We start from the raw sequence: 13,300 nt of genomic DNA, 5'->3' as shown, positions 1-13,300 counted from the left end.
CTCGCACACCCGTCATGACGCGACGTTAGTCATTGCCGACCAAGTTAGTTGATAGCACTAGCCAATGTAAACAAGGGCAAGAGGTGATGTGCAACTAATGTTGAACACTAGTAAACCAGTAAAGTCAATCATGCACTGCATCACACATGGCTACACTAGCGCCCGATGAGATGATATGGGCAACAGCAGGCCTCCGGATTCGGATCGGATTGTGGTTGGATTTCCCTCAGATTGGCAGATCTTGAGAGGGTGTAGGCATGACTAGGGGCATTGGCATGGATTTAAATGTTCATAGTCAAGTCCACATCCTCTCAGGACCTGACAATCTTGGAGCAAATCCAACCCCAATCCAATCCGAATCCGACTTATCAGGAGCCCCAGGCAACAGTTTGTGCTGTTTTTGCCTCACGTTGATGTAAAGAAAACGTTATGAAAGCCATTCCAAACACAGAAAGACCCTTCCATTTCCACAAGAGCAACGACAGGGAAAATTTGGGCTTCAGTTGTGGAACTTTCGAAAAGAAATCGGAGGATGATCATGCATGGGTAACCACGGAAAGTCGGAAATATTAGCGAGAGGACGTTACCAAATGGCCCAGGATCAAGTAAATGCCTCGCAACGAATTGTTCTGGTGGAGAAAAATTCTACTACTGCTTGGATATGCATGTATATATGCGTCATAAGGGCTGTTCGTATATCCATGCGTGACTTGTACAGTCATTTACCCTGCATGGTTAATCCGAGAAGCGTTTTTTTGCTGTTTCCGGCGGGAATTGAAATGTTGGACAGATCGAACGCACGACCTGGTTCTATAGTCCTCCAGTGTTTGGGAGCCAACAATGTCCAAATGAGAGTGCGAGCCGCGTTGAATTCAAACGAATGGATTACAAAATTAGACACACGACCAATCAGCGAAGCCAAAAATGCTACCAAAACTGACCGAGTTCGGGTTTTCAGAGTGGTTGGGACGAGTTAACAGAGGCCCCCCACCGCTGGACTTGGGAAGAAGCGCACGGATAATGCGTCGTAGGGTTTGCGTAGGGTGTATATACATTTTTGGGCACCAGGTTTGCGTCCATCCTCATGTTTCTCAGCTAGCTAGCTGGGGTATGACCAGACGACTGGGTAGGAATCTGGATTTCACTCAAAATTGCGGTGTCTACATGCATGCAAAATACAATACAATAAAATAAAAATGTTCACCATTCAAAGGGTGAATGACTGTCCAAATTCCAAGTATTACATCACAGCATACCCCCCCCCCTGACCGATCACCGAGATCAGCACACGCAGAATAAATAAAAGAATCGCGTGACGGCGTTGCGATCGAGTCGTCGGAAACCCGCTTCAGCCACATGCACATGCATGTTGATCAAGAATTTCTCGTCCGAACATATGCATTTCTGTCATCCATCACGGTACGGTTATAAAACGCCTGGTCCGCGTTGGTAGGTGCCGTGATCATACTCGCAACCGTCCCTGAGAAGAGAGGTCCTCCTGCGATATCGGACAGAGCGGGTTCGTCCCGAGCCAGCGGAGTACCAGTTTGAATCGCCGGGTCATGATCATCATTGGAATGGGTTGCAAAATGACCTTCAAGCTCGCTATCGTCCTTTAGGCTTTTAGAATCATCTTTCACGTTTCGTTGTCTCAACAGGAAGAACGCCCCGATGGAAAGGAGGAAAAGAGCGACGAGGCCTCCAACGGCACTTCCAGCTATTATCCCAGCGTTGCCGTGTCCGCTTCCAGAATGTGATCCCTGTGGAACAGGTAACAGAGGTGTGAATAGAAGTGGATAACACCGAATATAAAACGGCTTTTTATACTTTGGGTCTGACGGAAGCCACACTGATCGAAGATACCGAAGCCACGGATTGTGTTGACTGGGAATTTGGATAAGTGAGCCCTTTGATCGTGCGATACTGAAACATTGGGATACTGTACAGTCACGGATTGCAATGAGGCCGCAGATAGGACAGGGTTCGGCTTAATACCGAAACCGAAAGCGATTCAGATGGAATTCCCTCCCGGAAATTGAGTCCTCACCTGGACAGTTAGAAACGTGCTGTGAACGTTCCACCCTAAAAGACGGGAACAATCCATCACGCTTAAACTCTTCAAAAACCACCGGACCGTACCTGTAGAATCTGTGACATTGTACCAGACACTTGACCCCGGTGACACGTCTACGATCCTGTGCGACAGTGATGAACAAGGAGGGGGGAGGGGGGAGCACCATTAGGATTGGTTTGCATACCACCACATCGAAAAGTCAGAACCGAAATATTTGTGTAGCGTTTGGATCGGCTTATAGCTATGTAGGATTGGAAACGCAGCAACATCACATCGATTAAGAGCGAATCTTCAACCGTGCCAGGCAGTTGGCACACCTGTTGATATCAAGCTCGTATGGTGCCTTGTGGTGGTGGAAAGAAATCGCTTCAGCATAACGCTGCAGGCTGTGTTCCCAGAGGTTTCAACATTACCGTGCCACCAGACCACGAGACAGTGGCATTCTGTCCCTGTGTAAGGGTCGTCTGCCAGTTGAGTTCCAGAGCAGCGACAGTCCGGACTAACGCAACCACGAATAATAGAGGGAAAAGGTTCATACTATGAGCTCGAGGAAGAGGGCACAGCGAAAGACGCGGGCGCATCAATAAATATAGAGCCTCGGCGAGTGCTGTACGGCCCCCGTTCCATTGATGATCAAAGTGCTGAGCCCATTGGCGTCCATTTAATGCCCACGTCCCGAATAACATCTCCATCACTTCATAGACTTGGCAACTAGTCGGCAACTGCATCACATGCAGATGAAGAAGAAGCGCCAGCTCACCGGCTCGACAGCCTTCAAAGATATGTATGTCGGTGTAAATACATGTAAATACATATCGAATAGAATGCGCACAACCTGTTATGACATGCACCTCCAACAGCAGACGTAAAATCGATAGCGATGACTCATACAGGTTTGCCATGGCACCCACGAGCACCCCGAGCCGAGATCTCCACATTATCAATGAAGTTGGATCATTTGAAGGTTGGAATCACGCCTTGAACAAAGATGAGGCAAAATCGAGTATCGAGGCCTGATGGTTTTTTTTTATACAAAGTAGGCGCTTCATGCGGCGACAGCATGAAAGTTTGCACAATTTCATCCACATCTTAGTCGGGACTCAAATCTAAGCCGGAGATGTCAAGATGCTAGGCAGGATCCCAGCCTGCGGTGATCAAATAGTAATGAATTGGTCGTCTGTGATGGCTGCTCAGGCTTGTAAGGGACGACGTTGGACCCATGTGAACGTGATGCAACTGTCTCTTCCGAAATTGTACGTATAGTTTGTATCTCGGCACACGAGATGCATGGGGCTCTAGTAGACCCTCAAGGTGGCTGGACGTATCGTGAATGTATAAACGTCTTCGGTACGGCAACATCAAACCAACCTTTCTGGCCCCTCAACGCGACTCGAGGACCTTGGGACCAGCGACCTCTAAAGCTAGTTGGTCGTTGCGCAACATTGTTGGGATTCAGAAGGTTGATGATGCCCGTTGCCCCGTGTCAGTTTATCGGTGGAGTTGGTACTTGGGTATCATGCTGGATATTGGCATGGTCATTGGCCTGAAGTGGAGGGTAATGATCCAATTTGAGGAATACGGGAAGCAAAGCGATGAGGGCGGATCGGCTCTGAAGAATGGTAACATCACCTCGATTAACGGCCTGGACTGTCAAGACACCAGTAGCGAACCCCAAGTTCAGAATATCGAACGTCCACGAAAAAAAAAACACCACGGTGGAGCTAGAGTGTATAGTCGTTATGCAGTCGCGGGAAGGATTCCAACACTCAGCGAAACAAGGTAGGACTAGCAGGGGTGCATAGTAATTGTAATGCCGATGCGAGCTAGGGCGCGCTGTTGTGGAGAAGTTGGCCATGACGCTTTATATAGTCATTTCACACCATGAGGAGTTTCGTAGGATTTGAAGCGCAGCAGGTCCCGTCCATACGCCGAGAGTGGATTGATGAAACGAATCGAGGACGAAATGCCGAGCCGTTTCAGTGAGCTCATGAACCTTTCGGAGCTATCCAACATATATGAGCGAAGTGGCCGCACCTTTCAATCCAATAACGCTTTGTTCAAGTCATTTTCGGCCCTATGCATGGACGCCCACATATATTTTCTGGCCATAATTAACTGAACCCCACTGGGAGGATATGTAGTGTCATGATCATGACTTACGTGAAGCCACATCCTAGCTTCCTCCCCACAAGGTGAAATAGACCAGTGGGTTTTTGAACTAGGATACACTTATTGGCATGCAATGCAACTGCGCGGCGTATAATCGCTAGATACATGTCAACAGGTGGTCTCACCTCAGTTCAAACAGTCTAAAGCGCGGAAAGAACGGCGGGATCAGGCTGCATCGTACGTACCTTCGTCGACCCTACGGTGACTTCCAACATATTCGAGTTCCTTCCTCGGCCCGGAGCTCCTAGCCAGAGGTATTGTTTCAAGATTCGCGTGCTTCATTGATAAGTGGTGCAGCTTCAATGGGAGGGGGGGCTCACTTCCATGAGGTGGGACAATACAGAAGTTACAGGACGATTTTACAGGTGGTGGCACAGTGGTGTGGGTTGGCTTCGGCCTTTAATAGCATGACGCTATTCTATGAGTCCTCACGGCCAATTCGGATACCCAACTTTCAAGCAGTCTCCACTGTTGATATGTCAACCCCTCGCTGAGGCTGGATCGAGGCATGCGTGGAATTTTGCCCGTGAGCATAGTTTGTGCACTACCTAGTGACTTTTCAGTGTGTTGACATTCGGAGCTTCAGGCACAAGTACGTATCGTCATTCCTCACTGGCAACAGTTCAAAGCAAATTTCAGTGAGCAAGGTAGAAGAAATCAAACGTAGGGTAAGAAGCGCAGGAGAGAAGTGAGTAGCGGAAAGGCAGTAGAGCTGATAGAGACGATAAATCTGGCAGCAAAGGTATAGAGGAAGACATGTGGTAAGAGAGCATATAAGCAAAGGGGGCGTGTTTTAATCCGATCCCTGTTCATTCCCACTAAGGATCGTGTCTTCAAGAGGTTCTCAGAGCAGGTCGTATGCAGACGTAGTCGGCGCACCTCTTTTTCCCGCTTGGGCCGACCCACCACTACTTTTGATTGCGCCAAGTTCCAGTGCGCCCGGAGACGGCGTGTAAACGGGAGGTCCTGAGTGCTGGGTACCTCGCGCGCGTTCAGTTGCCGTTCGAACCGGCACATCCGTCTCACGCTCACCTGCGGGCCTGTATTTCCAAGCCACTGCTGCTAGGATGCCTGCGACTACCCAACCGATGGCGAGTCCGACCTTCAAACCCACAGTATTCCTGTGGGTCGGCGTGTTTGTGGGCCCTGGAGTGCAGGTGCTGGTACTATGCCCAGAGGTACCGGCATATCCGGGAACGCATGTAGACCCAGATGTGCTGGTGAGTCCAACAGTGCTGGTAGTGCCGGTGCTCCCGGGTGTGCTGGTGGGTCCAACAGTGCTGGTAGTACTGGTGTTCCCGGGTGTGTTGGTAGGCCCAGGAGTGCTAGTATTCCCGGGTGTACTAGGCACGGGCACAGGAATATAACTTTTTATCACATATGAGCATAGTGGATTCCCAGCAAAACTAAAACACAACTCACATATACTTTATGAAATCGAGATATGGACGATCACCATTCAATTTCCTATGCAGCACAGTGATTGCGTGCTGACCTGCTGGCAACGGGGATGAATACCAAACCTTGGGGAGGCACTCCCAGTAGTTTTGGGCACTATTCGAGGTGTCTATAGTAGTCTGGTAGATGCCGTCGATCTGAATGTCGACGCTTGATGTTGTGTTGGCACTGAGTAACCATGCCTGGACGGATGTCCCTTGGTCCTGGGTCAGATACGTTTTGAGAACCAATCACAACAATGCATCACACCTATGAATATCAAGGTGACATAGGCGCTCTGTTCTGTAGTTTCCATAACGGAGGATTGACAACCACGGTAATTTCTGCGCATGTTATCGATCCATCAAGGAGCCCGGACACAAATAGATGGACCACCAACGTATTGTACCAACTTAACAAGGATCATGTGGGTGAGCTTTCTAGATAGTTGTTTGAGAGAGTTTAGGTGGGGGAACTGACTCTGATAGTCTCGCGTAAGGACTCCTGTATTCCAATCTCCCAGTATCGCTTGCATACACTGTTACGGTGTTATCACACCTAACAAGCCTCAATAATAATGCCGAAAACAATAGGAGGGTGAAGCAAAGAGGATCCATTCAGCCAGACGGGGGTGGGGTGTGTAACTAGAACATTCCTGAAGTATTCGGGGGCGGGTTGTTTTATAGCGTATAATGCTCTTACGTAGATGTGGCCTGGCGGCAGAGGTACCGCAATAAGGAAAGGACCGGCGTCACGAAAAATGGCGCCAATGGGACCCGAAAAATCAGTGCAGTAAGTTTGCACCAAGGCACATGAGAAAGATGAGCGAAAGCCAATCATCGTTATCGTTAAGAGTGCTAAGCGCCCCCCTGACGTGGAGGAAAATGCGACTCGTTGTGTTACCCTTATCGCAGATCACGACGATAGCGCCCGTCCTCATCTGCTGACTAAACAGTACCAGGACCTATATTTAGCTTCGACTCGGCAATCTGGATCCATATCATCTTGGTTTTACTGCCCAAGTCCAAACGCGCCAGCGTCGGACGATTTAGGGATGGTCTAAGGGGTAATCCCGCACCGAATTGCAACTGCTTTCGCAGATGTCCTCTCATAAGTCAACACGTAATCTGAGGAGCACTTCAAATGGCATTGTCGGATCCAACCATCTCAGACAGGGTGCCCAACATGGTCATAAATCGAGTCCGTCACCTCATCCGGCTAGTCAGGGCACGAGAAAACATGCAGATCCGAAGTGGAAAGTAAATGTAATACCCCCACGCGAAATGTTGCGTGATAGGACGAGGGAACTGAGGCTTGCCCCGGAGGAGGAAAGTGCTATAACGAAATCGCTGAGATGCTCGATTAAATCCCGCCTCCATATTAGATGGGGGAATTGTAGCTACTTTCGCAGACGTCCCTGGGAGCCAACGCGCGATCCGAGGGGCTCTTGCACTTCAAATGATATTGTCGGATCCAACCGTGTCAGAGGAAAGACGGAGGATGCCCAACATGGTCATAAACCAAGCGAGTTACCTTGAATGGCTAGTCAGGGCACGAGAACACACGCAGATCCAAAAATATAAAGTGGACGTCATGCCCCCACACAAACTGTTGCCTGATAGAGCGAGAGCACTAAGCGCTTGCCCCGAGAGAAGCAGGAAAGTGTTATAACGTAAATGCTGAGATACCCTTCAAAAAGCGGAGCGGACGTGCTACTCACTGCATACATGGTCCGATTTACTCCAGGGCGGAGTCCATGTAATTCGGAACACAGAACAGAATGCACCTCCTCGGAGGCATTGAGCCATAAGGTAAGGGTAAGGGCACGTCAGAAGTGAGCGAAAAACAGCCCCACTCCTATGTGCCTACAAGCTCTTGGGATGTAGGTGCCCACCAATCCCAAGTCTTCCACTTCGCGAACTGCTTCCGGGATTTTCACCAGATAACCAAATGGAATCTTCGCTAAATGTTTCCCAGATCATGACCAAACACCCCATGTCCGGGGTTCAAATTCCGTGCCTCCACCCTTTAGGACACGGGTTATACTGTAAATCTGGAAAAAAGCCCTCTGCATACTGGTTCGGCCCCCTTCTGAAGGACCGCCGTCGGACGCGGAGAAGGGTGGAGGGATAAAGGTCCCGCGTGCCACATCCATTGGGAAGCACTAGAAGCGATAAGTAGTGCATTATGGCATCAAAATGCAGGAGGTGGAAGCCAGGCATTGAGGCATTGAGACATTGAGGCTGGATGTGAAGCCAGCTATGAACGCTGTGTGCCGTCAGTGGGGCTAACAGTGCATGTCCCGCACCGTCGTGACGCGCCCACACTGGAACTCAACCTGCCGTTGTACCCCAGTCTGTCCTTCCGGACACGCTGGTTATGCTGTGTCGTGCCTTTCTGCTTTCTGCCTGCTCGGGCATCCGTGGGCGCCTAGTGCCGGGGCGGGGGGACCCAAAATCATCATTTTCTGGAAAATAGTTTATCGGAGACGGATCTGGCTAGGATCCAAGCGTCGTTGTGTCGTTTTTGCACGCCGGGAGAGCCCAAATACCCTCCGACCTTGCAATGACCCATATCACTGAAGGTGATGCTCAAGCAGCTCGGAAAGCCTACCAAACCCGGCCAACACAAAGGTAGGTTGGGGAAGTGTTTGAAACTCGAATTTAACATATGTTTCATATATGCTTGCTAACCTGCATGAGAAATTATCAGCCGCCACTGATATCGGGGAGAGCGGGACGTCCAAGCTGTTGTCTCAGCCTAAATGGAGCGTCGAATCGTTCACTTGCGGCGTGAGGAGATGGTGGAAACACTGAAATGCAGCTAGGACTAGAGGCTGGGTTTTTCGACTCCCAAAGTGCAGGTGCACCTTAGTATAGTAAAATTAGGCGGGTCGCTGCTGGAACCGCAAAAACGGGCCATCCACTGACCCAGTAAGGCCAAGGAGGCATCAGGGCCTGTCAAATGACGGACTATGAGAAGAAAAAGGGGGGAGCTGCCAACTTGAACTGGATCATCGACCTTGCTATGCTTACCTAATCTATGACCGACGCTTGAACACAAAGGCAAACTATTGCCAACCCGGCATCGACATCTAGGCTAGCGTCTGTTATTAGAATCTGGTGATGAAATACACTGTCAGCATGGACCGTTAAAGCCGCAACAAATTGGTGTTCATCGTTACTATGTCGCGGGTCTAGACGCACATACATACGTCACTGCACTATCGTGTTTCCGCGTATTTTGCCTTTCTTCTCTCATTCCGATTTTCTATGAGGATGGATGTCATTACTTAATTACAGAGCCAGGCATAAAATACTGTCGCAACGGATTGGCAATTTCTTTGTTCTAAAGTTGACGACGGCGCCATAGCCTTTATCACCGTCTATAACCCTGGTCGCCTACCTAAAGATCTTTGAGTTAGAATTAGATCCCTTATTGTCACCAGTTCTAGCCCTTTGTGATCATCGATCCTGTTTCGTTTTGCCGGTTGACAGGACATAACCCGTCAGGAGAAGCAACCAGTTGCTGCCTGCCTATAAAGACTCCGCTCGATGACCAGATACCAGGCCTATCACCTCGCTTGACATTCCCTTAGGTCTTGTAGCTTCCCTCTCTTTTTAATCTTCTGTGTCTTCTCTACTTCGCTGCGCGAGTTCTCTCAGTTTCTAACGCCATGATTTCCAACGCATCGGTCTTGATCGTCCGCTACTTGGCTCCTCTTCTCTTCATTGCTTCACTCCTTCTAGCTTCACTATCATTCGTGGTAGGTTTATGTTAGTTTTGTTACCCCTGGCACCAGCTTGACGCAAGAACTAGGCACCAGTCCCACGATTCCATTCCTCAGTTTCTCTCGTTACTATTTCTCCAATGAACATTAGCGAAGGGCGTGTCCTGAAGCGCCGAGATCTCTATGACTTTGACTTCAGCCCTCTAGAAGGGCGTCGTGTCCCGAGAGGCGACGCTGTGACGAATGTCCTGAATACAAAGGTCGATGGTCCTACGGTCCTGATCGGGCCTCTCGGTATGTTCTAGGAGTATAAGGGCGTTATTGCGAGGAATAATTATTCTAATTGCAGGCTCCTGTCAACGGAAGAACAATGCTGGCGCCATGAAATGCACACATGAGTCGTGGGACGCCCAATATGGTGTGCAAGTTGCTCCACTTGCTTCACACATGGCCCTAATCCATTCCCGTAGACTATTCCTTTCTTCCTGATAATGCTCCCAAATCGGCTTTGCCCACCACAGTCCCAAATACCTCGCCCCAGTTTTTCTTCACGTCCCTCCTCTTTTCGCTGCTTTTCTTCATTTTTTCTGCGCTCACTTTGCTCTCCGAGATCCTTCCAAATGCCCCTGGTTCTCTGTCCAAACTCAATGCGAATCAGATGGCTTCAAAAGCCGTAGCATCCCTGGGCACTCTCGGGTTCATCATTGGCCTCATGTCAACACTCGTTTGGCGGATATCTCTCGGACGTGACGTGGAGGAGTTCAATGCACGTATCGCTGAGGCGAACGGCAATCCTCAGTTGGTCGCTGGCTTGTCAAATGGCTTTACGAGTGAGCCGTTATTAGTTTAGCTTATATTCATTCGTGCTTATCATGGTTATGTAGTGATGTGGGTGGCATTCGCTTTCCAAGGGCCCATGCTCGTCTGTGCACTATTCAAGCTCCATGTCCAGGCTATTGCAGCGAAAGCTTGAACATCCCTTGCTGGATTGAACCCAAAATTCGTTTGTGGAACCTACCCGTAGCATTCGCTGGGCAGCGGGGCTGCCTGGAGGTTTGGGGTGGAGAGGCCCTAGGGATCGGTGCAAAATGAGGTGTCGGAGGGTTGTGCAACAGGTGACCAGACGTCTATGTAATATTACGAAGTCATAGAGGCTGGGGTCCTGGCTAGACCAGAAGCTGCTGATGTGTAAAGCTTGTTAATGTAGACAAATAGAATTCGGCCAACTCTGCTGCATGTGAGCCAGGATGCCACGTGAGGAACTGCGTTATTGTCGGAAAACACGGAATTTCGTTTTAACGCGTTAAGAGCTCTCAACGCGTTTCAACGCCTTATTGATCCGTTCCAACGCTCAATGCAAAAATCAAATTGTAAATACTCAGCCCCGCTGTAAACATCCCTGTTCACAAACGCATGGACGCACTTCCCCTTCACTGCCAACCACGGCTGCAGCAACTGTACACTCACATTTCCATACCCTGTACTTCCAAGCCACATGGGAGTCCCCCATACTCAGGCAAACACACGTTCCATGATCCATTGCCACAAATTACCTTCACTTGCTTCACATCGATGACGTCTACCTACTTGACGGTCAAGCCACTCTCACAGCGAACGACCACTTCAGCAAGTGACAAATCCCCAACAACCCCACCGTTCTCTTCCTGTGTCATTTTAACCAGTGGGGTTCCATATGGGAGGCTGGGCGCTGAGTCGTAACATGTCATTCAGGGACAGCATGGACAACGATTCCGACCACACACAGAGTGCACCCCCCATCAACTGTCAGTGTCCAGCATAGGAATCTTCCTTTATCGCTCCATGTTCCACCACCCTCAATGTCCACCGCACATTCTTATTTAAGCCACTTCATTCACTGAGTTCTGATTTGTGTTTGCACTCATGTTCTCCTCAATACCACTGGGGGTGGGCAAGCGAAGCTTGCCCACGGGACTGCTTATGTAAGCTAGACTGGCCGCAGAGCAGCCTGTGGAAGTATAGTTTTATAACTCATCACAAACGTCTCATACAACAAAAAGTTCAATTGAAAGTTGCTTGGAATTGTAAAGGCTGATAATTGGACTGAGGAATTGTAAAAAAATTGAGTTCTCATGGCTCTACAACCGTTCTCGACAACCGGCGCGTTTTACGAAAATCCAACAGTCCGAATTATAGAAATAGCTACTCTACACGTCCAGGAGAATTTCTACGCGCTTAGCTGCTGTGTGATGAGCCTGAAGTTGTTGGGTGATCATTTGTTTATTTGTGTGTACATCGTCGCACTCAATAGCGCATTCTGGAGATGCCTGGGGCACACTCAGCTCAACTAATGCTCTCCTGACTTTGGAACAACTGAGACGACTTCCTAGCATACTCCTTATACCATTTTACATCATCAGCGATCAATATTACGGAAAATTCGATGCATACAAAACAATCAAAATCAACTGCCCAAAAAAATGCATTTGACCATGCCCGTACTATGCGCTGGATCCGTGGTTATGGAACCATGCTTCCGGAGCAATCTCAGACCAGCAGGGATGGTGCCTTATATCAAATTTCCCCACAATCTACATCTGCCCCTCAACCTTCCTATTCTGTTCTATCCAACGCGTCCGAGATACCAGAGACCCCAGCCAATCCAAACAGAAAGATCGGAGCACTGAAGCGAAAAGTCATTGAACTAGAAACAAGAGCCAGCCGAACTAAGGCCCAAGTTGCCAGACAAGCACAATCCATGCAAAATCTAAAGCGCCGTTGTACTCGATCCGAAAATGCGAAAGCTAAGACAGCTGAAAAGCTCAAAGAGTCCACAGATCTACTTCTTGAAAGGTCTAATCAGCTGAAAGAAGCAAATGCCACTATGAAGTTACCAGAAGCTCGGAACATCGCGCTGGAGAAAAGACTCGCCAGATTTCAAACTGGATGGAGAAAAGCAAGTGCCAATGTCACTAGACTTCGACGACGACTGGAATTGAGCACTAGAGCATCCAAAACGCGCTATGAGGCTGCTTTAAAAGCGGCTCGGAAGTTTTCTTTGAAAACTAAGGGAGTTTTTTCGAACACCATCCGTGAACTAAGCCGCAAGCTTGTTTCAAGTGGTATACCGGCATCAAAGGTGGCGGATGTTCTTTCTGCCTGTGCACAAGCATTTAAGGTGGACATTGGCAAGGGGCCAAGTCGCAGGATGGTATCGCGTGCCGTCACCGAGGCAGGAATAGCAGCCGAGATCCAGATGGCAACCGAGCTTCAGAACATAGATAGTAAGTCTATGATGCCTTACTCCTGAATAACTTCACACTAATCAAAACTTCAGCACACACAGTGAGCTGCGATGGAACAACACATCACCATATCACCTATGAGGCAGTCCATAGTCTTGCGCTGTTTCCTACATACTCAGACAATGGACCCAAGAAAGCGATGCAGGTCCGGACATGGGGTGTCCGTGCTATGCCATCGCATTCCAGTGTTGATCAGTTGCAGAACATTAAAGGGTCGATGAGCGAGTTCTTCGAAACTGCATACAAAAGTCCAGAGCTTACCGACTTCAACCCGGGTTTAGGCATTGGGAATGCAATTCGGAAACTAACTGGGATGAATTCTGATCATGCCGAAGATCAGAAGAAGCTATTTCGGCTAATATCAGACTGGAGGCGCGAAGAATGGATGCTTCACCTTGGTGTACAGCATTGTGAGACAATGTCTGATGAAGCTCGCCAGGAATTTAATCATAACACCATGAAAAGTCTCATCGCTAAATCCGAGAGTGCCGAAGCTTGGTTGGATCTCACCAACAATGAGCAGACGGCACAATTTCGAACTCGTACCCTTCAAAGACTCTGTGAGCTTGGCGAAACCATCTATCAACAACTTCCCCATGACTTAAA

General features: G+C 49.0%; 5 protein-coding genes across 5 annotated transcripts; 3 read left to right on the top strand and 2 right to left on the bottom strand.

Annotated features, from left to right (window-relative positions):
• Positions 1-2: 2 nt before the first annotated feature.
• Positions 3-853, top strand: EI90DRAFT_3057639 (uncharacterized protein). The gene is made up of 2 exons (XM_039060309.1): positions 3-511; positions 588-853. Exons 1-2 carry the CDS (start codon positions 430-432, stop codon positions 707-709), a joined length of 204 nt encoding a protein of 67 aa, XP_038916050.1. The 5' UTR covers positions 3-429; the 3' UTR covers positions 710-853.
• A 402-nt stretch (positions 854-1,255) lies between these two features.
• On the bottom strand, positions 1,256-2,744 carry EI90DRAFT_3057637 (uncharacterized protein). The gene is made up of 8 exons (XM_039060308.1): positions 2,488-2,744; positions 2,392-2,417; positions 2,259-2,315; positions 2,140-2,195; positions 2,048-2,082; positions 1,946-1,987; positions 1,828-1,884; positions 1,256-1,760 (listed from the first exon to the last, which is right to left on the bottom strand). The coding sequence occupies exons 1-8, from the start codon at positions 2,653-2,655 to the stop codon at positions 1,374-1,376; spliced, it is 828 nt and encodes a 275-aa protein (XP_038916049.1). The 5' UTR covers positions 2,656-2,744; the 3' UTR covers positions 1,256-1,373.
• A 660-nt stretch (positions 2,745-3,404) lies between these two features.
• On the top strand, positions 3,405-3,857 carry EI90DRAFT_3016365 (uncharacterized protein; the record flags this gene model as incomplete). The annotated part of the gene is made up of 1 exon (XM_039056980.1): positions 3,405-3,857. One exon carries the CDS (start codon positions 3,405-3,407, stop codon positions 3,855-3,857), a length of 453 nt encoding a protein of 150 aa, XP_038916048.1.
• A 1,230-nt stretch (positions 3,858-5,087) lies between these two features.
• On the bottom strand, positions 5,088-5,996 carry EI90DRAFT_3123498 (uncharacterized protein; the record flags this gene model as incomplete). The annotated part of the gene is made up of 3 exons (XM_039063621.1): positions 5,088-5,610; positions 5,666-5,897; positions 5,951-5,996. 3 exons carry the CDS (start codon positions 5,994-5,996, stop codon positions 5,088-5,090), a joined length of 801 nt encoding a protein of 266 aa, XP_038916047.1.
• A 3,554-nt stretch (positions 5,997-9,550) lies between these two features.
• On the top strand, positions 9,551-10,383 carry EI90DRAFT_3016363 (uncharacterized protein; the record flags this gene model as incomplete). The annotated part of the gene is made up of 4 exons (XM_039056979.1): positions 9,551-9,704; positions 9,760-9,828; positions 9,881-10,240; positions 10,295-10,383. The coding sequence occupies 4 exons, from the start codon at positions 9,551-9,553 to the stop codon at positions 10,381-10,383; spliced, it is 672 nt and encodes a 223-aa protein (XP_038916046.1).
• Positions 10,384-13,300: the final 2,917 nt, after the last annotated feature.

The sequence above is a fragment of the Cantharellus anzutake genome, assembly GCF_015039405.1.
Source record: "Cantharellus anzutake strain C23 chromosome Unknown EI90scaffold_23, whole genome shotgun sequence".
Classification (NCBI taxonomy): Eukaryota; Fungi; Basidiomycota; class Agaricomycetes; order Cantharellales; family Hydnaceae; genus Cantharellus; species Cantharellus anzutake.
This window is presented reverse-complemented; position numbering and strand designations above follow the sequence as displayed.